General features: G+C 36.4%; 1 protein-coding gene across 3 annotated transcripts in view; it reads left to right on the top strand.

Moving 5' to 3' along the window:
* The window catches only part of LOC117325779, a 39,534-nt gene extending 16,278 nt beyond the window's left edge, over nucleotides 1-23,256 (top strand). For all 3 annotated transcript variants that reach the window (XM_033882232.1, XM_033882234.1, XM_033882233.1), the window contains exons 2-9: nucleotides 6,959-7,097; nucleotides 16,239-16,414; nucleotides 18,058-18,143; nucleotides 18,702-18,797; nucleotides 19,131-19,397; nucleotides 20,311-20,470; nucleotides 21,050-21,179; nucleotides 21,451-23,256. In XM_033882232.1, coding sequence (XP_033738123.1) covers nucleotides 7,023-7,097; nucleotides 16,239-16,414; nucleotides 18,058-18,143; nucleotides 18,702-18,797; nucleotides 19,131-19,397; nucleotides 20,311-20,470; nucleotides 21,050-21,179; nucleotides 21,451-22,665 — 2,205 coding nt within the window. In that variant the 5' untranslated portion in view covers nucleotides 6,959-7,022 and the 3' untranslated portion in view covers nucleotides 22,666-23,256. The remainder of the gene's footprint in view (nucleotides 1-6,958; nucleotides 7,098-16,238; nucleotides 16,415-18,057; nucleotides 18,144-18,701; nucleotides 18,798-19,130; nucleotides 19,398-20,310; nucleotides 20,471-21,049; nucleotides 21,180-21,450) is intronic.
* The last annotated feature ends 2,094 nt before the right edge of the window (nucleotides 23,257-25,350 follow it).

Here is a 25,350-nt window from a genome sequence, read left to right as displayed (position 1 = left end):
GAGAATGAAACATACAAGAACTGGTTACACATAATCAGGTAACCGTAATTACACGGTAAACTACATTTATCTGGTGTATATCAGTGAATTATGGGTATACAATATGTATTTAAAACATGCTGTGTACCGCAGGGGGGTAAGTCTCATTCCACTAGGTAAGAACCCAGTGGTACTCCAATCCAATGGCTATTTTATATCAAATCTCTAAGTGGATCACATGCACTGACAAGAAAATCAGTTAAGAAGATTGGATTCTCAGACAAAGGCATATCAAAGTCGTATAATAACAGCCATTTTCTCTTCAATACATTTTGATTTCTGATCTATTTCCCTAGCTGAATGTACAATATGTTTTGCAGTAGTAACTTGTTAGACTTGGTTTCCATTATTTACATTTTGCTTTAATATCTAAGATTCCTCCCACGAATCAGAATGTCTGTATACAGATTGAATAGAGATATGTAATTCAGTCAGGTCAGCTAGTTGGTTAGACACATATCTGAATTCTTGGTTTGCTGTAAATGTCCTGTAATTTTGATGAAAATAATGGAAGAAAAATATAAGTAGAGGTGTAAATCGTGTAAATGTATACAAACAAGTTTTAAAACCTGGTAGAGATTACTAGACAAAAATAAAACAATCTGGTTATTTAGAACTGTTCACATTGATAATAAAAATGAAATAATATTTTTCCTTTTTTAAAAATTCAAAGTTCTGAAATCTACCGTAAATCCATGATCATGGTGCAGAGATCTACATACTTATAGTTCAGACTTTGTAGACCCTAGGTGTGTGAAACTCTGCCAGCTAATAATTTATTCTTTGGAAAAGTTTCACCTGATTAAAGGTGTAAATCCATGGAAAATGAAAAAGGTTTGTGGAATCTACCTAATGAACAAAGAGTTTCCCTAAAGACAAACATTTGGGTGAGTACTATGCAAACCAGGGCAGGCCTGTGTAAATGTGGCCTCTGTCGTCCTACAGTACAATGGGGCTGCTCTATTGGTATTTTGTTGTGAGAAGAAACACATTCTATTTGTTGTCATAGGAAAGATAAATACAAGGACATAGTGACAGCAGGTAATGATACATTTATCAAAGCTGGCAGATACTACCTGATGGGATTAGGCTGGGCACCACCAGCTTAATATTACTAAAGGAGTTAGTCACAAGGTTTTCTGTTATGTAGGTATCTATAAACATTGTAACATTGGTTCAATGAAGTTATAAGTAAAGAAAAACTATTATTCTTCTATCTCAGAATGAGACGGATAGAGCATACATGGAGTCATTACAGGTTTGGTTAGTATTCAGGTGTCAGTATATGGAGGTTGTTGGTTGAGTCAGGTGTCGGTATATGGAGGTTGTTGGTTGAGTCAAATGTCGGTATATGGAGGTTGTTTGTCAATTGCCTATAGGTGTCAGTAAATTGAGGTTGTCAGGTGTCGGTATATGGAGGTTGTTGGTTGAGTGAGGTGTCTGTATATGGAGGTTGTTGGTTGAGTCAGGTGTCGGTATATGGGGGTTGTTGGTTGAGTCAGGTGTCGGTATATGGGGGTTGTTTGTCAATTGCCTATAGGTGTCAGTAAATTGAGGTTGTCAGGTGTCGGTATATGGAGGTTGTTGGTTGAGTCAGGTGTCGGTATATAGAGGTTGTTGGTTGAGTCAGGTGTCGGTATATGGAGGTTGTTGGTTGAGTCAAATGTCGGTATATGGAGGTTGTTTGTCAATTGCCTATAGGTGTCAGTAAATTGAGGTTGTCAAATGTCGGTATATGGAGGTTGTTTGTCAATTGCCTATATGTGTCAGTAAATTGAGGTTGTCAGGTGTCGGTATATGGAGGTTGTTGGTTGAGTGAGGTGTCTGTATATGGAGGTTGTTGGTTGAGTCAGGTGTCGGTATATGGGGGTTGTTTGTCAATTGCCTATAGGTGTCAGTAAATTGAGGTTGTCAAATGTCGGTATATGGAGGTTGTTTGTCAATTGCCTATAGGTGTCAGTAAATTGAGGTTGTCAGGTGTCGGTATATGGAGGTTGTTTGTTGAATCAGGTGTCTGCATATGGAGGTTGTTGGTTGAGTCAGGTGTCAGTATATGGGGGTTGTTTGTCAATTGCCTATAGGTGTCAGTAAATTGGGGTTGTCAGGTGTCAGTATATGGAGGTTGTTTGTTGAGTTAGGTGTGGGTATATGGAGGTTATTGCTCAGTTGTCCCTAGGTGTCAGTAAATTGAGGTTGTCAGTTGAGTCAGGTGTGGGTATATGGAGGTGGTTGATATATGTATATATGGAGATTATTGGTCAATTGCCTATATGTGTCAGTATATTAATGTTGGTACATAGTCAATTGTGTATAGGTGTCAACAATGTTGGTTGAGTGTTGTTGGTTTAGTGCTATTAGCTGGTGTCCGTATATGGAGGTTGTTGGTTGATAGCTGACGTCGGTATATGGAGGTTGTTGGTTGATAGCTGGTGTGGGTATATGGAGGTTGTTGGTTGATAGCTGGTGTGGGTATATGGAAGTCATTGGTTGATCACTGGTGGCAGTATATGGAGGTTGTTGGTTGATCACTGGTGTCAGTATATGGAGGTGGTTGGTTGATAGCTGGTGTCTGTATATGGAGGTTGTTGGTTGAGTCAGGTGTCGGTATATGGGGGTTGTTTGTCAATTGCCTATAGGTGTCAGTAAATTGAGGTTGTCAGGTGTCGGTATATGGAGGTTGTTGGTTGAGTCAGGTGTCGGTATATAGAGGTTGTTGGTTGAGTCAGGTGTCGGTATATGGAGGTTTTTGGTTGAGTCAAATGTCGGTATATGGAGGTTGTTTGTCAATTGCCTATAGGTGTCAGTAAATTGAGGTTGTCAAATGTCGGTATATGGAGGTTGTTTGTCAATTGCCTATATGTGTCAGTAAATTGAGGTTGTCAGGTGTCGGTATATGGAGGTTGTTGGTTGAGTGAGGTGTCTGTATATGGAGGTTGTTGGTTGAGTCAGGTGTCGGTATATGGGGGTTGTTTGTCAATTGCCTATAGGTGTCAGTAAATTGAGATTGTCAAATGTCGGTATATGGAGGTTGTTTGTCAATTGCCTATAGGTGTCAGTAAATTGAGGTTGTCAGGTGTCGGTATATGGAGGTTGTTTGTTGAATCAGGTGTCTGCATATGGAGGTTGTTGGTTGAGTCAGGTGTCAGTATATGGGGGTTGTTTGTCAATTGCCTATAGGTGTCAGTAAATTGGGGTTGTCAGGTGTCAGTATATGGAGGTTGTTTGTTGAGTTAGGTGTGGGTATATGGAGGTTATTGCTCAGTTGTCCCTAGGTGTCAGTAAATTGAGGTTGTCAGTTGAGTCAGGTGTGGGTATATGGAGGTGGTTGATATATGTATATATGGAGATTATTGGTCAATTGCCTATATGTGTCAGTATATTAATGTTGGTACATAGTCAATTGTGTATAGGTGTCAACAATGTTGGTTGAGTGTTGTTGGTTTAGTGCTATTAGCTGGTGTCCGTATATGGAGGTTGTTGGTTGATAGCTGACGTCGGTATATGGAGGTTGTTGGTTGATAGCTGGTGTGGGTATATGGAGGTTGTTGGTTGATAGCTGGTGTGGGTATATGGAAGTCATTGGTTGATCACTGGTGGCAGTATATGGAGGTTGTTGGTTGATCACTGGTGTCAGTATATGGAGGTGGTTGGTTGATAGCTGGTGTCTGTATATGGAGGTTGTTGGTTGAGTCAGGTGTCGGTATATGGGGGTTGTTTGTCAATTGCCTATAGGTGTCAGTAAATTGAGGTTGTCAGGTGTCGGTATATGGAGGTTGTTGGTTGAGTCAGGTGTCGGTATATAGAGGTTGTTGGTTGAGTCAGGTGTCGGTATATGGAGGTTGTTGGTTGAGTCAAATGTCGGTATATGGAGGTTGTTTGTCAATTGCCTATAGGTGTCAGTAAATTGAGGTTGTCAAATGTCGGTATATGGAGGTTGTTTGTCAATTGCCTATATGTGTCAGTAAATTGAGGTTGTCAGGTGTCGGTATATGGAGGTTGTTGGTTGAGTGAGGTGTCTGTATATGGAGGTTGTTGGTTGAGTCAGGTGTCGGTATATGGGGGTTGTTTGTCAATTGCCTATAGGTGTCAGTAAATTGAGATTGTCAAATGTCGGTATATGGAGGTTGTTTGTCAATTGCCTATAGGTGTCAGTAAATTGAGGTTGTCAGGTGTCGGTATATGGAGGTTGTTTGTTGAATCAGGTGTCTGCATATGGAGGTTGTTGGTTGAGTCAGGTGTCGGTATATGGGGGTTGTTTGTCAATTGCCTATAGGTGTCAGTAAATTGGGGTTGTCAGGTGTCAGTATATGGAGGTTGTTTGTTGAGTTAGGTGTGGGTATATGGAGGTTATTGCTCAGTTGTCCCTAGGTGTCAGTAAATTGAGGTTGTCAGTTGAGTCAGGTGTGGGTATATGGAGGTGGTTGATATATGTATATATGGAGATTATTGGTCAATTGCCTATATGTGTCAGTATATTAATGTTGGTACATAGTCAATTGTGTATAGGTGTCAACAATGTTGGTTGAGTGTTGTTGGTTTAGTGCTATTAGCTGATGTCCGTATATGGAGGTTGTTGGTTGATAGCTGACGTCGGTATATGGAGGTTGTTGGTTGATAGCTGGTGTGGGTATATGGAGGTTGTTGGTTGATAGCTGGTGTGGGTATATGGAAGTCATTGGTTGATCACTGGTGGCAGTATATGGAGGTTGTTGGTTGATCACTGGTGTCAGTATATGGAGGTGGTTGGTTGATAGCTGGTGTTGGTATATGGAGGTTGTTGGTTGATAGCTGGTGTGGGTATATGGAAGTTGTTGGTTGATAGATGGTGGCAGTATATGGAGGTTGTTGGTTGATAGCTGGGGGCAGTATATGGAGGTAATGGGTTAATAGCTGGTGTCGGTATATGGAGGTTGTTGGTTGATAGCTGGTGGCAGTATATGGAGGTTGTTGGTTGATAGCTGGTGGCAGTATATGGAGGTCATTGGTTGATAGCTGGTGTGGGTATATGGTGGTTGTTGGTTGATAGCTGATGTCAGTATATGGAGGTTGTTGGTTGATAGCTGGTGTCGGTATATGGAGGTTATTTGTGTGGTTAGTGATAGTTAAATAGTGATTGACATGTGTTTCTTACTGTAAGCAGGTTTAGAGGTTTAAGATATAAAATCTGACAGAATGAGGACAGCTCATCTCCCATACAGTGGTATGTATAGAAACTAAGTGATCAATGATGGTGATTTGTTGTATGGCTGACAAATCCTTGTGTACCCTGATTGACGTACGGGAGGTCCCGCGTGTCTGTCAGCAACAGGACGAAAATGACCAATGAACACTACATCTAGTGTAGAATATCAAGAGTTGTGATCTTGTTATCAGTTTGTGTGAACCAATGTTTGGTCTAGTGTATATATAACTTCTCTATAGATTTCATCGTATTAAGTATATGAATGGGCAGTGTAGCATCCAGACCTGTTCAGTGTTAGAGGAGGATTAGTATGTATTGTCTTGTTGCTAAGGTAAGGATTGAACGTAGTAATTGATTTAATTGATACAGTAATACATTTTGAACTCCAGAACATCTTTAGTGTAAAAACATTTATTATATAAAACAAAGAAACAAAAGGATAGCGGGACATGGGGTTATGTATAGGAAGATATGTTTTTATTATTGCTTGGTTGGCTCAAATTTGACTTCATTTTTAAATAACAAGAACTTTTGATAAATTTGATTTGTGATAACCTGGTCCTCATGAATGTGATTTACTACATTGTAACATTTTGATGATGTCTTGTTTCTGTGTTCCAGTTTTGAGTTTAGGATCACCTCAAAGTTTTTATAAAGTAAGATGGACTGGTATCATAAATGGTGTTCATCCAAAAATGAAATGAAAATGGACATGTGTCTGTTATACATGTATATGTATAGGTTATAGAAAACATAGGAAGAATTTCTCATTGGCTCTTTTGGTAGAGCCTGTATTCTATTGTAAACCAGGGGTCATGGGTTCAATTTCCAGAGGAGGTGTTAAAAACACAAAACAAAAACCTAAAACAAAAACAAAGCAAAAAAAAAAGGAAGTGGTTTTTTTTTCTTGTGGAAAATTGTCTGCAATATTCTAAAGTGTTAAATCTGTACCTATATTATCGGTGTCTATAATAACTAGTGCTATAATGTAAAGCTTACCAGAACTAACATTGATTTTTTACAAGTAGACTTTAGGCTATTGTTATGTACTATTTGCTCACAGTCAAAATAATCAAAGCCTCTATTGATTTGTTTTCTGTAACACTGGTGATAAAATTTATGTGATAATCTGTATCTGGAGGCTGTGTAGAATCAGAACCCTTTGTAAAACTGAAAGCATGCAGTTTTCACATTTAAAAAAAGATTTGGAAGAAGAATTTAAAGAGCATTGGGCTTTACAAAGGATTTAACACATTACAGAAACCATGTATAATTCTATTTGGCTATAAAACAAAATGCTGTCTTTTACTGCATGGGTGTACTGTTTAATCTCTGTCTGGCAATGCTAAAACATTTTATGGAACCTAAAAAATATGGCATATTTCTTGAAGTTTAACATCTCCACAAGAGTTGTCTCCCATCTACCTGTTGTGTATGTCCTACTACACTGTATTGTTTCTCTCCTGACTGACTGGTTCTGTCTCCCATGGCAAAATGTCTAACATATAAACTTCAGTACAATAGTTGTATAAAAGAAGGCTGTGCAGGGTAGGTTGGATAGGTATTCGTTTAATAGAATAAAACATAAACATATATATTTCCTGAGGATGAAGGATGAAGCCCAAATTAATAGTGAAATATGGCAAATTTTACTTCAGTTTATGTGAATTAAAGCAAAAGGAAATTCAATGTATATCTCAACTGATTTTTTTCTAATGTTATTGTCTTGGATTTCAGATGAGTCTCGGCAGATTTCCTTAGAGACCTTTGGATTGACGTTGGATCACAGGGCAGGGACAACATGACGTCCCGCTACATCAATGCTCTGGACTATGCTGATATCAATGCCAAGCGGATCTTGAAGAAGCATGCCAAGGTATGTCCTGTCCAATATATATCTACTGTGGTAATAAAGAGTCTGCATTTGTAGGTCTCTGATGTAGTTAAGTTTAACTCCTCCATCTTACTGGGGTTTCTATCATGTTAATATTGTACTGATTTTACTCCAATTGTGTCATCACAACATTCACAGTAAAGCACAGTAATTTTCTCAAGAGAGTTTTCATCTTTTACACTGGTACACAGCAGCTTTTTATCTAATGATAACAATTAGGGATTCTTTTCTATTGAATAAGTGGTTATGTAGTGGAACTAGACGGGTGGATCATCGGCGACCATGTAGCTCAATTGAGTAGAGCATCCGGCTAGTATTCAGATGTCACAGGTTCGAACCCCGGTCTGGCCCTGCATTTTCCATTCCTCTTACAGTTAAACATAGGCCTACAATGTGAACATTTACTTAACTTTGTCTCGGGTAGTATCTCATTCTCAGGTTCATAAAACCTCATGTTTACCTCAACTAAGATCTATAAAATAATATATACCTTAATACTTATAAGAAAACAAAATATTAGAAAAAAAGATTTATTTTCTTAATGCAGATAATTCATTGTTTCATTTGAAACCATGTTCTACTATTAGTCACACATAACATCTGTTTATAGCTATTGTGTAATGCTAAGTTAGTGGTTTTGAATGTCTTCTGACGTCAGGTAAAAAGTAACCTCTGATAAACTGCGATATGATGGTATTTACCTTAGATTCTGTTTTGACCCATTGAAATTGGAAATTCACATACATTTCGATTTCTAAAGTGTACGCCTTAAGCTTTCTGGAAGTTAGCAAACAGTGAAAAGGCCTATAAATCATACGACTTGAGGCTTGCTGCATTTGTTAAAAACACATTGACATTTTCTGTAGCAAATTGTAACGTTTCTTGCAGTTATCTGTTTTTATCAAAAGAATTTTGCATCAAAAGAACTTTATAGCAAAACAACTTAACATTACCATTTAAATACCATGCAAAAGGACAAGGAGAGATTTTATGTTAGTTTGAATATATTTCTTTTTTACTTTGTACTAAAAGTGGAATTTGTTCAGTGAGATTACCTTTATAATGTTATTTCATGCCATCATAAAAGGCCGTTAAAGGACGGGGGGAAGGGTGGCAACAGGAGAACAATGTCTTACAGATATCACTGACGAGACAAGAGGACAAGGGATAAAACATGTCAGGGATACAAACTAGTCTGTTTTATTAAAGCTGTACAAGGCAGGTTTTCTTTTCATTACTCATGACATGTACTGTATCCTAAATTCATATTCAATGGTACATATGTGTGTCTTTAGTAAAATCCTGGCACAAAGTGTCAATCCCAGAAACAAAGGACACATACAACCAGAAAAAGGACACATACAACCAGAAAAAGGACACATACAACCAGAAAAAAAAAAAATTGAGATATAAGGATTGAATCTTGATTTGGTCGATTTCATGGGGGTCATGAATTGAGTTGCTCTTGAGACAAATTCAACATGAACTGCAGTTCGACCAAATCAAGATTCAATCCTTATATCTCAATTTTTTTTTTTTTTCGAATAAAAAAGTCGGTCTAGATATTAATGTCTCGAAGTTTGTGTAAGTCCAAATGCGGAAAAGCCCGAGGAGTTCTGGATTGTGCATGTCTAGTCGGTCGAGTAAAATAGTCTGCAATTTTAGGATTGAAAATAGCATTATTTTGTCAAAATAGATGTATCTAGCATATCTGGTCTTTCATAAAATACAAGAATACATTATAAATTTGATGATTTTAATAATTATTCCATGTTTATAACAACAATGTAGAAAAAGTGAAATCGTTCCGCGGAAGGATTTTAACCATGTATTCATACGCACTGATCAGTGTTAATCTGGTCAAATTCATGAGCAAATGAAACAGATTAAGTTTGGTAGTTTCATTGAGTCCAACTTGAGTAGAAATTGAAATATTAGACTATGGTGCTGAGGATTGTACTACCGTATTAGACCTTATAATCACACCTTCCCCTATAAGCGCACCGCCACCTTTTTTTCAGGAAAACAGGATTGGTACTTTAATTAGGACATAACTTCCTTCCCCCACTGATGTATCATTATAATCTCCAGTCTTTTAACCTAAGTCATAATGGTATACAACAAAAAAAAAGGTATTTCTTCCACCCAGATTTCACATAGAAACTACACAGTTTTATTAAGTACACAGCATGATTATTAGGTAGAATACAGTGTTTCTTTTGATCCAATTACATTTCCATTGTCTTAAGTGCTCATTTTTTTGCCATTTAAAACAGGGGACCATCTTAACTACTACTTTTCTGCAGTAATGAGCAGAAATAAAAATGTTGAACTTTAAAGAAGAATTTTAAGAGGAACTGTTTTAGAGTGTATCCATTATAGGAGGAGTAGTTCCATCCTTACAGACTGGACTAATAGGGTTGTGATTGTCACTGCCAGTAATCATCGTTTGATGTTAAATGTGTTCTGGTTGTTGGACATTAATATCCTCAACATCAAACATTTAATATTGGTCATGAATCATTTTCTCTAGTTTTCACACTCTTTGGGAATTGGTCATAGCCTTGAGCATCAACTCACATTTCCATTTCTAGATCAGGAAATGTGTCATAGGTTTGAGTCACCGTACAGTTATACAAAATGTCAGACCTGACATCTCACAGCCGTGTCCTTTGGTGCTGTGATACTAAACAATGCTAACAATCAATGCCCAAATGTATCCTCAAGAATTTGTCACTAATTGAATTTAGCTCAATTTTAGTGAATTAAGAATTGCCTCACATCTGTCTGCTGAAATAGTCATCTCCCTACAGGCTTACCATGTCAGTGTAGGTGTGACTAACCCTTATCACTAGGGTATGATACTACCAGTTTTTATTGTTATCCTTTTTGTCTAAGGACATAAGGATTATAGACTGCAGGTGATTTTTTGAAGTGTTAACCTAATTTAGTTAAGATATAAGTTACAATAACACATGTATATGATTATAATGCATGTATCCAATTCTTCTGTAATCATATTTTATTAGTCTTTTTTTTCTCTTTAGTCAAACACAAGCTTAAGCCAGACATACTTTATACCACTTCCTCATGCTAGACGTGTTAAACAGTCTAATTCCTTACCTGAATATTCTGATACCCTGTTATAACCGACATTCAGATGTAATATCTAATTATCCAACAAGGCTGTCGGATTAGACAGGTTTCACTGTAAATCGTTGGTAGATTCGCAGGGCCATGTCAAAAATCACAGTGTTAACATACCTTTGGAAATTGCTCAATATCTATCTGATTCTGTGTGGCCTTGTTTGAATAACTTTTTAATCCAACTTATTGACAACACTCTATTCTGTTTTACTACAAATTTCAAAGTCATGCAAAAAATGTATAGATAAGCAATCAGATGTCATTTGTCATCTGAAGTAATTGTTCTTTGTTTCAAAGAATTAGTGGGAAGTGCCAATGTATTGGTGTGAGGATTTCATCTACAGATAACATGTAACACGTGGGTTTAGTGTATCCACAACATAGGTGCCATTATAGCTGTGAGATCCTAAATAAGATCTAGGTAGGTATGTACATACAGTCCTATACAATCTGCCCCAACAATGGTCATTAGGGTAGATGGGCCACTTTAAATCTTCACGAGTCTCTGTACCCAACTTATCAGGATTACTTATGTTTGCCAAGTAAACTTTTTATGAATATATCCAATAACAACAAAAAAGTCAAGGGGTAGTTAGCCAGTGGTTTTAATGCTGTTGGATAAAGAAAAGAAAACGGACTACATTTTTATAAATTCTTGAGCTGGATTTGTGTTCTGCATTTATATTTATTATATCAGGTTTTTGTTCGTACTTGTAAAATACTGCCGTACAGATACAACTTATGAATACACCTCTGTGTAGTATTGAGAGACCTTAAAGACATTGTGGAGTTAAATATCTGGTATCTGGACAGGTGCACTGTAACTAAAGCAAAATTGCTAATATCAAGGTAAGGCAATTATCTCTTCAGATTTGATTGTAGACCTGTATAATGAGCTTTACCAAATTACATATTGACCATTTCTTTTCAGCATGTTTAGTATAATATTTCCTATGGGTATATCATCCTCCTGTTGTATAAGACAACTTATAAGTTGGAGCAGGGTGTACTATTACTCTTTATTTCACTCAGATTGGCACTCAATCTTTATAAGAGAATGCTTGTATAGCATTCTTACTAAAGGTTAGATATGTACTGTTCTATTTAATAGAAATACAATTCAGACAAGGATTGATGTACATACCTTCCAAAGTTGTTTGTTTATATTTCTCTCAAAAGTTTTTTAAACCCCCCTTCTAAGAGTTGTGCTGTACACCTCCCTTCCAGGAGTTGATTTGTACACCTCCCTTCCAAGAGTTGTTTTGTACACCACCCTTCCAAGAGTTGATTTGTACACCTCCCTTCCAAGAGTTGATTTGTACACCTCCCTTCCAAGAGTTGATTTGTACATCTTCCCTCAAGGAGTTGATTTGTACATCTTCCCTTCAAGACTTTTTTAGAACACCTTCCTTCCAGGAGTTGTTTTGTACACCTTCCTTCCAAGAGTTGTTTTGTACACCTTCCTTCCAGGAGTTGTTTTGTACACCTTCCTTCCAAGAGTTGTTTTGCACATCTTCCTTCCAAGAGTTGTTTTGTACACCTTCCTTCCAAGAGTTGTTTTGCACACCTTCCTTCCAAGAGTTATTTTGCACACCTTCCCTCCAGGAGTTGTTTTGTACTCCTTCCTTTCAGGAGTGGTTTTGTATATCTTCCTTCCAGGAGTGGTTTTGTACACCTTCCTTTAAAGAGTTGTTTTGCACACCTTCCTTCCAAAAGTTATTTTGCACACCTTCCCTCCAGGAGTTGTTTTGCACACCTTCCTTTAAAGAGTTATTTTGTACACCTTCCTTCCAGGAGTTATTTTGCACACCTTCCTTCCAGGAGTTGTTTTGCACACCTTCCTTCCAGGAGTTGTTTTGCACACCTTCCTTCCAGGAGTTGTTTTGCACACCTTCTTTTTACCATTGTTTTTACACCTTCCTTCCAAGACTTGTTTTGTACGCCATCCTTCAGAGGTGTTTTGCACACCTTCCTTCAAGGAGTTGTTTTGCACACCTTCCTTCTAGGAGTTGTTTTTACACCTTCCTTCCAAAAGCTATTTTAAGGCCTTTTCTCTAAGGCTTGTCTTATACATCTGTTCTGAGAATTTATTTCTAGGAAGAATATTGCCAAAAAATTCTTTGGGGTGATTTTAACTGTTTTTTTCTTTAATGAAGGAAGCATTGCACACCATCTTAATGACAATATGGGGGCTTCTTATTGGTCAATGGGATAGAGCAGGGACCTGTCAGAGATACTGGTAATCCTGAGGATGACAATTTATTTTTTATGTACCTTGTATTTATTTAAGAACCTCAATATACAGTTTTAAGTATTGACATGAAGGGTCTATAACAGGTTTGTGATTTTCTAGGATTACCTCTATTTCACACAGTCTATTGGGATAATGGTCAATTATAATTTTTGATATATATCATCATTTCTCACCATTGGATTCTTTGCCATGGTTGTTTCATCAAATCCAGCAGGCCATTGTGGTTTGCTATTGATTTTAAGCCAAACAAAATATTACTGTGCTAGGTCTTGACAAAAATATGTCATTCTAGCAAACAAAAAAGGCTGGCCAGCTATACACGGAGTTAATTGTCTGCCTATTGGAAACAATACAGGTTTTAGTGTATCAATGATTGGTTCAGTTATAGCACTTTATCTTTTTGACTATTGTTGTAATTTATTGGTCGTTTGTTTGTTCCATTCACTTTGTCTAGTGTTTTGTGACCTGGTTAAAGGAGTTGATGGGCGACATAAATCATTCCTGTCATCAATGTCTGGAAACTCCAGCTCACGCCACATGTGATTGGTAGATAATTACATTGATTCAGATTTTTGACAATAATGGTGATTGGTTGCTTCAGTTGACTTCTATTGAAATGTTTCTTTCTGTTAAATTAGCTGTACATTTACTTAAATCTGATGGCCACTTGCTGTCCATCCAGCACACTTAACATTCAATATGTTCTGTCGTGGCTTACAATGTTAGAACCAGATATACTGATCATCAGTTCTAATGTATAAGTTACAAAACTAGAGAGCCAAATCGTGTTGAAAGATTTCTTTTTGACAAAATTTGATTTAAATCCAGTTTAGCAGGTCAGTGAATGTTTGTTTTGGTAACTTGGTTAGACTGCTAAATAATAATAACAATGACAATATTGATTTGTTTTGTGTGTGTTTGAACCCATTTAGGCTGTTATTGTCTTGAAAACACCTTATCCAGCCTCGGTGGTCAGATCTGTGACAGGAAGATTAAACATAATCCAGAATGGTGAAGAGTTGAGGGGTATTGATTTTTTTCTTTTTCTATTTTTTTCAAGTTGTGTGGTTTGAAGTTAAACTTAAGGTAACTTTTCTTAAATCTTGTTGTAAATCTTGTTGCTGAAAGAGAGAACACAGCTGTTTTAAATGAGAGGTATTGTGTACAGAGATATTGTGCTGTCAGGAATTAGGTTGAAGCTTAATTGTGGTAAGAGGATCGATGTATTGGATTATCATCGGCTGGAGACGTTAGAGCTAGTTAGTGTAATGGAGCTTAGTGTTGTAGAAAGTCTACATACATTTATAGATGGCAGTTTAATAGGTCTGCTCCGGTTTTGAATAGAAATTCTCTTGTAAAGAAAGTAATTACATAATAGTTTGGGTATTAGTCCGTCCTACAACAATCAGCTTAAAACTAAACAGATTTCTGGTGGTGCATGGTTTTAGAAATGTGCAAACTCATCAGAAAGTAAATCGTAACTGTGATTTAGACACATCTGATGTTGGCTGAACATGAAGAACAACAATTGAAAATACTGAAGATGTTTTTATGACTTTAATACGGTTTTGTAAATTGAATGAACAGTTCTGTAAGCTGACATGGTATCGTGGTACCCATTACTAGTTGAAAATTGACAAAGCTTGTAAGGCAGTACAGAACAACATACTTTATTCTTAAGACTCAAATCAAAGGTTACGTACAATTTAATTTATTATATAGATATATATAGGCGGTTGAGGCATTTGAAAAATGGTGGAACTAATAGAATTTAATTAAATTTTATTTTAGAATAGTTTTAAGTGGTTTTAATACCATTTTGATTTCAGTAGCATGTAAATCAATTAGTACATATTCTGCCTCTCACTGTTGACAGGTAGATTGATGTACTGGAGGGAGTTTTCAGGGCTTAATAAGTTAATACAACATGTATATAGGATATAGTCCATTATAGCTATAACAACTACAACTCACTAAAGCCAAAATCTCTATAGCATGGCGTCTATTGCTTTAGAAGTCAGACAAATATTTTAATTTGTTACACGTATGTGATTCCTAATAGTTTCCCGATATTTAACCTTAATCATACACTTCTGTAGTCAATGATTTCCTTTATAGAAGGGAAGTGTGAATGAACAGATTTGTTCCCTCTCTGTTATGGCCTGTGTTGTTTTCTCTATAGTGTAGGAGTGTTGTTTTCATTTACCTGAGAACGATTTGAGCTGGTCATATTGGACATAAAAGCTCAGTCTTAGTACCCATGTATATAACTATCTAGTGAAATCACTAGGCGTCTCCAGTCTCTAGACTAAAGGATCCTAAAACTTTGGAGATCTTAGTGATTCATCACATCAATCCACATTGAACAGGTAATGTTAGAATGATTTGATCCAAAAACAATTTGTGTTTGATGTTTGTAAACAGGACAATGTATTGCTGCCATGATTGTCATTATAAGGTTGTATGAAACATTTAGATCCGAATGTGGTTTGACATATATTCAGGAGGCTTGTCTGTTGACGTTAATTTAGCCATTGGCATAAGTTTGGGTGAGATTTTCATCGATATTGTATAATTGGTTCATTAACAGGTACACTCTGTTGTATTTAAGAATAAACTAAAGTATATTTGTTCCAATTCTTAGAAATCAAATATGTTTACAGAAGTAGGATATTTATTGATTTCCGTTTGAACACCTGATGTAATTTACATGTGTGGTAGAAAATACACGGGTTATTTTCTTGAGTGTGCAACGTGACTCAGAAACACATTGGATATTATATGAGGAATTCACTAATACAAACCGATGGTGTTGATAAGGGAAACTGTCAAAATCTAATTATCACAAGTTTTTAACCTACAACAACGAAATAGTAGGACAGTCTTAAATTTGTGATACTTGGCACCATATTCTATATCCTATAACATGAATTAACGTTTGTTGTGCATAAACCTTTGTTGTTTGTGTGGTGTCTATGGAATCATGAATATTGTTTTATGTATAATTGTTACATCATTTTGTATGGGCTAGCCACGAAGGTTGGTACCCAGGAAATGACTTGAAGGCTCCAAACCAGGAAAGAAAGTGCACACAGACACCTCATGTTATACAATATGACATTGCACTTGATAAAAATGGTGAACACTACTCTGGTATTTTGTATGGTTTGAATGAGGTTCTATCCTTTTCTGCTATTTCCTGATGGAATCAGCATCTGACCAGAAAATCTGCAACTTTTAATACAGTGAATTGGAGGTACTTCTCTGATTGGTCAATATGAATGGGGTACTCTTCAACAATGTTCTTCACACTTTGACAGATATCACTTTTTTTATCTGTTACCTTGTGAAAGATATCAGTGAGTTGATAAAATCCAATATGTTATTGGAGAAAAATTTAATAAAATTCTCAACTCATTTCTCTCCATACCCATTATACAGGAACGGCTATATTAAAATATTGGATGTGCTTTAGAAGATTACCAATATGTCATCATTATCTCTGAGAAACAGGTAGTGAACATCCTTCACATGGACTGGTGACTTAAGATGAGCATAGTATTGAAATATTTTTATTGCTTACTTTGTGATGTATGTGAGGTAAATTAATATATGAAGGTATTAAGTTGTCGAAGCATGTATTTTATATTATGTTTGGGTTTTAACACAGTAATTTACACATGTGTTCAGCAGGTGTTAACCATATATTAACTTTTTTACAGAAACGCCCCCTAGGGGAACTTGAGAGCAGATTGAGATACACCCCTGCTCAGCCAGTGTTGTCATGTCGTACTGTAGACATTGATGTGAGTGGGACACGGACGTATCGTTCACGGTCCACGACAGATATCATCACAGAGCAGCACAAACTCATTCACAATCTCTACACAAGGACCAGGTCGGTATACTGTTCTGTATTGGGCACATGATTTCCTTAGTGAGTTCAGGCTAAGTTAAATTACATACTTCAGAGGTCTGCAATTTTGTATTTAATGTCTGGAACCACATAAAAAGAAACTTACATTTGTAATAAAATAGTTTGGCTATACATTTACCAGGTAACAAGTTGTTTAATGGACAATAAATTTGTTGTTGTGCTTTATTCCCCAGTGTGTTGATATTAAAATGTATTGAACATACCAACATTATCCAAAGGAAACATTATTTAATGGTTCCTACCATCTAATAAGACGTAGATATTGCTAGTGGTTGAACATCACACACTTTTATATATCACAGGACAAATTCCCATATGTAAAAGATTATTGTGACGAAGATTTGAGATAGAATGAAGGGTTTATGATGGAGAGCTATTGGTGAATGAGAGAGCATCAGAAGGTTGGTGGTGGATGAAAGCTAAGGGAGGATTGGTGAAATTAGATGAAGGAGAGCAACTGTTAGGTGAGAAATGGGGAGAGTGAAAGATTGGTCAGGACAGACAATGTTAGATTGGTGATAGAGAGAGTGAAAGATTGGTCAGGACAGACAATATTAGATTGGTGATAGAGAGAGAGAAGGATTGGTCAGGACAGACAATGTTAGATTGGTGATAGAGAGAGTGAAAGATTGGTCAGGACAGACAATGTTAGATTGGTGATAGAGAGAGTGAAGGATTGGTCAGGACAGACAATATTAGATTGGTAATAGAGAGAGAGAGGATTGGTCAGGACAGACAATGTTAGATTGGTAATAGAGATAGTGAAGAAGAATTGGTCAGGACAGACAATGTTAGATTGGTAATAGAGAGTGAAGGATTGGTCAGGACAGACAATGTTAGATTGGTAATAGAGAGTGAAGGATTGGTCAGGACAGACAATGTTAGATTGGTAATAGAGAGAGAAGGATTGGTCAGGACAGACAATGTTAGATTGGTAATAGAGAGAGAAGGATTGGTCAGGACAGACAATGTTAGATTGGTAATAGAGATAGTGAAGAAGAATTGGTCAGGACAGACAATGTTAGATTGGTAATAGAGAGTGAAGGATTGGTCAGGACAGACAATGTTAGATTGGTGATAGAGAGAGTGAAGGATTGGTCAGGACAGACAATGTTAGATTGGTAATAGAGATAGTGAAGAAGAATTGGTCAGGACAGACAATGTTAGATTGGTAATAGAGAGTGAAGGATTGGTCAGGACAGACAATGTTAGATTGGTGATAGAGAGAGTGAAGGATTGGTCAGGACAGACAATGTTAGATTGGTAATAGAGAGATTGAAGGTTGGTCAGGACAGACAATGTTAGATTGGTAATAGAGAGTGAAGGATTGGTCAGGACAGACAATGTTAGATTGGTAATAGAGAGTGAAGGATTGGTCAGGACAGACAATGTTAGATTGGTAATAGAGAGAGTGAAGGATTGGTCAGGACAGACAATGTTAGATTGGTAATAGAGAGAGTGAAGGATTGGTCAGGACAGACAATGTTAGATTGGTAATAGAGAGAGTGAAGAAGAATTGGTCAGGACAGACATTAAGGGATAGCTTGATGCCAGGATAATAAAATACTAGCTGAGATATGATCGTCCATGATTTATGATTTCAGTCGGAATATAACATCAGCCCCAAACAGGAGAAATGGTGCAGACCCCAGGACAGACGATGACTTCGCGAGGAGGCAGAGAATCAACAGTTAGTATATTCACACCAATCCTCGTTATGATCCTAACTTTTATGTTTGTACAGAATTAAACTTGATGTGCTTAAGCAATAACAAATTATATAGTGTCTCTGGTCTAGGGTTCTGTCAATGCTCAGTTGTCATTTTATTGAAAAAGGTGTTCAAACTATATCCACCAATTTCAAATCTTTTTTTGTGAAAAACATATTTTTACCTGGGTTTAGAGAATTGGTGAGAACTCTATCAAAAATATCAAAATCAACTTTTGGTTTTGTGCAAGCCAGCAATTAGCCATGCACTTTTGCATAAGACAAAATACTGTCTCTGTGGAATTCTTAGAATTGGTTAACAAACGATTCAAGAATATATTCTATTACTTATCTTGACCATGTGTAAGAAACGCTTTTAAGCTCAACATATTATCAAGTATGAATAAAGACCATTATTATTATAATTATAGAAATACATTTTGTAGTACCAAAAGAAATACCAGTAACACAAACTGAAAAATTTATAATAAGATTTTAAACTGCCAGTATTTCTATTTGATTAATTTTCTCCCCTTGAAGTTGAAGTACATGGTCGACCTTTGACCTCACAGTCTCAATCTTCACTACAACATACAAACCGGGCCCATTCTTCAACACGTCGGCCCAAAACGACAGGTAAGTTTTGGCACGCCTGTCGAGATTTTTATAGATATCCATATACATAACATTTACTTAGTGTTATGCAATCTGGCATTTGACAATCCTTGATAAGATAAGAGCTTTGTGTCAGATTGGAACTCATTTACAGTGAAATGTTATTTTGTTACTTGACATCAGTTGGTTTTACCTACATAAAGTACTTAGGTAAGTGACATTTTGCCGGTTTTTATTGTAAAATACAGGTGATCCATCTCAGTTTTCTGCTTCCTCAGCAGTAATCAGTCTCAGATATATTTAACCTGCACTTTGTCAGATATGTGACCATTTACTTAAAACCTTTTTTTTCAGGAAATCATAAGAAAGTCTCATTTCTGTCTCAAGACCTGAGTATCAACAAAAATACAAATGCTGAATATTTGGAGACTAGCCGTGAACATAAAAAATTGACAGAGAAGATACATGAGCATTGGGACCCCGGAAACCACGACCTTAACACTGGTACTTTTGTGCGAGGACAACAGAAGCCAGATGCTCCACCCAGCCTCGAAGCTGGTTGGCTCACATTTGGGGGCGTCAACAGTGAAGAGACCTCTGGAGTTATAGATGCTTTTGCTCGTAAGTGATTGTTTTTTCCTGGTATATCCCATGGTCAAGGTTACAATTAGAGGTTAAAGCTGCATAATGACCTCTGATTAGTTTGAAATTTGATGTAAATGGTAGTCATTATGTTCTAAGAAATCTTAGATCTATCAATTCTCTGATGACTCGTATAAAAAAATCGTTGTTATTTTATTGACTTTAATTAGTGAAGTTCTAGGCACAAATGAGACATACATAGAGGATATTGAATGGTTTCCCGTTAAATAGAACATATATTTCACCAATATGACAGAATATCGATATTTTCACAAGTGCGAAGCACGAGTGAAAAATATCAAAATATTCTGTCATACGAGTGAAATATATGTTATATTTAACGGGAAACCATTCAATTTTCTTTTTGTTGCATTTCATAAACTTAAAAACAAAATCAAAAACATCGAAAAATTAATAGTGTCAAAAAGTGCAGGAATCAGTAATGACGTCATCTCTTTGTGACGTCAACTTTACGGTGACATTTAAAAGGACTGATCAACGCAATTTAAGAGTTTTCTGCTGTTAAAGGAGAATCTGTGCATGAATAACTAACATCAAGTGAGTATTTTGTCAAAAACTAGTCTGAAAATTTCAGAAATACATCAAAATAACCCATTTATCTATCCGCTTCGACTGGAAAAATCGGCAAGTTTCAACGAGGTGAATACAAAGGTCTGCTCTGATTGGTCAAAAACGGAAAACCTTATATTTTCACTGCAAAACTTATATTTTCACTGCAAAATCTTATATTTTCACACCATCGCTGCAGTGAAAATATAAGTTTTATTAGTTTGATATTTTTCTATATTTCACTGGCAAAAATGCAATAAAAGTATATATTAAACAGAAGAATATGTACGGTAATGTCTTACAATACCTGTCCTGATTTCAGAACTGAGAGATGATGAGGAGTACTACAATATCGAGGGAAAGGTTGGAAGTCGAGTTGCACAGCAGTTACAAAAAGGAGACAAAATTCGTGTTGGCATCAATGGCCGCATCCAATCTGAAGATCTGAAAGTAAAACGCCAGGACAGCTGTCTCAGCAGGCAGTAAGTGGTCAAGCAGAATTTTAATTTCATCAATTCAAGGAAAACTAAATTATTTTTTAGACATTGTTGTGTCCCAATCATGAAATATTATGGACTTTGGTTGAAGATTCTGATCTTCTGTCTGAAGGAGGCTCTTTTTAGACCCACACCCCTAACAAGTTGAAAGCTTAAATTTAACTTGTCAGTGCAACTGCTCCTACAAATTGAATTATATTGTATTTGTACACTGGCACTGTATGTTATTATACATGAAAGAAGAGGGTAATAATGGTTCCAGAAACCTTGTAGCCTTTTTGGAGGGGGGACCTGCAGATTAAAGATTTGTTCAGAATTAGCATACAGTACCATTTCCTTCAGAAAAGCAGTAGGGACATAAAAGTTCTACAATGATTTTCTAATTTCCATAAACATTAAAGAAAAGCATGCACTATTTTTGAGATTTCAGTTCTCTTCCTTTCTTCTAAACTAATGGCTTCACTCAAACTGATGACCATGATCGGGAATAATTTGATTCCTTATAATTTACAAGATCACAGCAATGTGTATCCAAATTTGACCATTAATTTATGTTATTGACAGGTCAACAGAATTTGAGAAAGCTGATAAAGAAAACATGGAAAAGACAGTTATCCCCCTTTGTTGGGATGATGAACTGACAACATCAAAAGTGATCTCTCCGCGGGAACAGAAGGATGATGGTCCAAAACCTGTAAGTGGCCTTGTGTCAGCATGGAGAATTAGTCAATAATTGATTATTTACTAACTTTATTCAAGGTAATGTCCCGGAGACTAAAATCACCAATGAAAGTTAATTAATTAAAAATAATGTTAATCTATCTGAACCTTGTGTCAATATGAAGAGAAAGATATATGTTATTGGATTATCAACAAGGAATTAGTTAGTCAATCTAAAATAAACATTTCAGTGTAAATAGTGATAATAAACAGAGCTGTGAATAAGACACTTTTATGTTTTGTAGGTGATGAGCGAGACTCACCCAGTATTTTTCACACATGAGAAAAATGAACTAAGACGTCCTAATCTGACCAAAAATTCCACAAAGCAAGGCCCACCAAAGCCTCCAGAGGGATTTAAGATCAAGCACAGGAAGAAATCGCGACAGAGTTTGGATGGTCAGGAGGATGAGAAGATCATGGTGATCACTATAGACCAGAAGTCTTCACAGGATGAGAACAAACTACAGGGGCTCTCTGTAGATGATGTGCTCAAAAACAAACTCAATGGTAATAAGGCCCCTACTGACAGTGTTAGTGACATGGATATCAGTACTATACAGGACAGTCCAAGGACTGGAGGTCGCACCCCATCAGAAGATTTACGGAATACTGCCAAAAGTAACATGTCTGATTCCACCTTCAGTGTGGAGCCTCTAAGGATCGCCACACCGAAATCCAAACCAGTATCACCTCCGTATGTCTCTAAGAATGTACCCTCTGATCTAATTGTTGGGCCATCATCAGGAAACTTAGCAGGGCGAGTAAAATCTGCTTCCTCTACCAGTAGATCAAGTCGAGCAGGAAGTGAGCGAGGCAGTGCCAAGTACCACAATAGGCCAACCCCACCCAAACCTCTCCACACCTTCAGCACACCATCCTCGTTTAATGTTTATGGCACGCGTGGAGAGACAGAGTTCATTCAGATCACATCACAGATTCGTAACCCAAATCCCCCTCCCCCTGTTCCTCACTCCAGTCCTCTAAAGGAATCCTATATAGCTCAGTCCTTTAGTGATGAGGCCATCCGACAGGTGGTACAGCAAAATATACCTGTGTCTGAGGAAAACCATCAGCCAGCTCCAGCATCTACTCCAGACATCCCTGATATCTGCCCACCTAAACAGGAAGAGGAAATGGATCCACCTCCCCCAACCCCACAACCTGACCTCCGCACCACAAGTCCAGGGAGCACAGGTCTAGCTATAAGTATTCCCACAGCTGAGGAGATTTCTGACCGTGATGTGGACTCTACTGTTAATTCTCCATGGGCTAGCCAGCGAGATAATGTAATCGGTAGAGAGAACGGTCATCGTGGCACCTCAAAAAGAGAGGCTGCCTACAGAGACTCGCAGATTGATCAAATTACCTCCCTTTTGAAGGGAGCAATTGTTGTTCCCACCGACAAAGGTAGTTCATATGTTGTTGAAAAATCAGTTAAATTTCAGGAAGGTAGCTAACAATCTCAGTTTGTTATTTAATATATTCAGTATATTTGTGAATTAATTATTGCCTTAGTTAATGACAGTATCACTTAATTTGCTTGAAAGGATAAATTGTTTCACCATTTTTGTTAATGTTTACTTACCAGTATGTACCCCTGTTATTGAGTTTTTCATATCCTGAATTTCCACAAAAACTTTTCATAACACATGGTCATTGAGTGACAGAGGATGACATTTACATGGCTTTAGTGAGTTGTAGTGACTATCTTATTACCTTAGTGTGTCTAGTCTGATACAAGTTCTGGTTTTATACTTGTGTCACATCCAGAGAATAAATGTATCAATCATAAAATCTAAGGAACCCCCTCACTGTCAGTATACATACAATACTGTCAGTATACATATACTGTACTGTCAGTATACATATACTGTACTGTCAGTATACATATACTGTACTGTCAGTATACATACTGTACTGTCAGTATACATACTGTACTGTCAGTATACGTACTGTACTGTCAGTAAACATACTGTACTGTCAGTATACATACGGTACTGTCAGTGTACATACTGTCAGTATATATACGGTACTGTCAGTATACATACAGTACTGTCAGTATACATACAGTACTGTCAGTATACATACTGTACTGTCAGTATACATACAGTACTGTCAGTATACATACTGTACTGTCAGTATACATACTGTACTGTCAGTATACATACTGTACTGTCAGTATACATACTGTACTGTCAGTATACGTACAATACTGTCAGTATACGTACTGTACTGTCAGTATACATACTGTACTGTCAGTATACATACTGTACTGTCAGTATACATACTGTACTGTCAGTATACATACAATACTGTCAGTATACATACACTGTACTGTCAGTATACATACTGTACTGTCAGTATACATACTGTACTGTCAGTATACATACAATACTGTCAGTATACATACAGTACTGTCAGTATACATACTGTACTGTCAGTATACATACTGTACTGTCAGTATACATACAATACTGTCAGTATACATACTATACTGTCAGTATACATACAATACTGTCAGTATATATACTGTACTGTCAGTATACATACTGTACTGTCAGTATACATACAATACTGTCAGTATACATACAATACTGTCAGTATACATACTGCACTGTCAGTATACATACTATACTGTCAGTATACATACTATACTGTCTGTATACATACTGTACTGTCAGTATACATACTGTACTGTCAGTATACATACAGTACTGTCAGTATACATATAATACTGTCAGTATACATACAATACTGTCAGTATACATACTGCACTGTCAGTATACATACAGTACTGTCAGTATACATACAGTACTGTCAGTATACATACTATACTGTCAGTATACATACTATACTGTCAGTATACATACTGTACTGTCAGTATACATACAGTACTGTCAGTATACATACAGTACTGTCAGTATACATACAATACTGTCAGTATACATACTGCACTGTCAGTATACATACAATACTGTCAGTATACATACTATACTGTCAAAATGGTTTGTGTATCTATTGTGCCGGTTGTAATCATTCTATTGTGATCACACTATTGTCATGTCTGTGTGTTATCCAGCTGTTCCATTCCTGCATCGTATCATTCAGGGTTTATCTGTACAGAGATGACCCTGAAGAATTTCAGTATGTTTACAATTTAGTCATAAATACATGTACCATTATATACAATATACATGTATGTGTTACAAAGGTATATATTCTTATATTTTTATAAATCATTTAATAGTAAATAATATTTTTTGGTTATTGATATTTTGGTACTATATATCACATAAAAATGCCTTTAAACTATGCAAGATGAAATCAAATTTTCATATATGGACATGTTATAACCAGTTAGAATTATCCTGTTACTGGTATAAAGTCATATTTATTTTATTTTATGGTTCTATATAATTATGAAATATTTAAGAAACAAAGGGTAAATGAGATGATGCTAATATGAGACACATACTTAATAACTAATTAACACGGTGATAAAGACAACATCTAATCATTGATTGTCTTATAGAATATTGTTAAACCAGTGAAATAGTGTGTAGGAAGAAGACCTGTCATTGTTTTGATGTATTAATGTATGATGTATGGTTGATTGGTTTTTACTACATGATGTAAAGTGATTTTGTCTGTGGCCATTGGTACTATAATTCTACACGTGATAATACCTACAAACCACATGGTATTGTTAGGTCTGGATACTACACTATCATGTATGTGTGGTGAACTTGACAGTTTTATCAAATTAAGTTAAGGCTATATGCTACCATACTCTTGACATGCACCTCCATTTAAGAAACATATTTAGAAAGCTGTAGAACAGTCCATATCTCACAACTTAAAATTTTTGAATTGGAGACATCTCTAAAATTTATTAAACAATTGTAACAAAAAACTTAAATACATTCTGGATTACCATGTATTAATCTAATGATACATCAACCAAAAAAAAGAAAGAGACAAGGGGATGACTAGCACAAACTTATATAAGGTAGTGTAGAAACTTGACATCATTGTCATTTGTATATATCATATTAAAATACAATTTATGATATGCATTAATAACAATGGTATATAGTATGTGTAATAATAAAGATTGTTACACATTCATTGAATTTAAGTGT

The sequence above is a fragment of the Pecten maximus genome, chromosome 4 (genome assembly GCF_902652985.1).
Source record: "Pecten maximus chromosome 4, xPecMax1.1, whole genome shotgun sequence".
In the NCBI taxonomy this organism is placed as follows: domain Eukaryota; kingdom Metazoa; phylum Mollusca; class Bivalvia; order Pectinida; family Pectinidae; genus Pecten; species Pecten maximus.
Note: the sequence above shows the minus strand (reverse complement) of the source record. Positions and strands in the feature narration are given on the sequence as shown.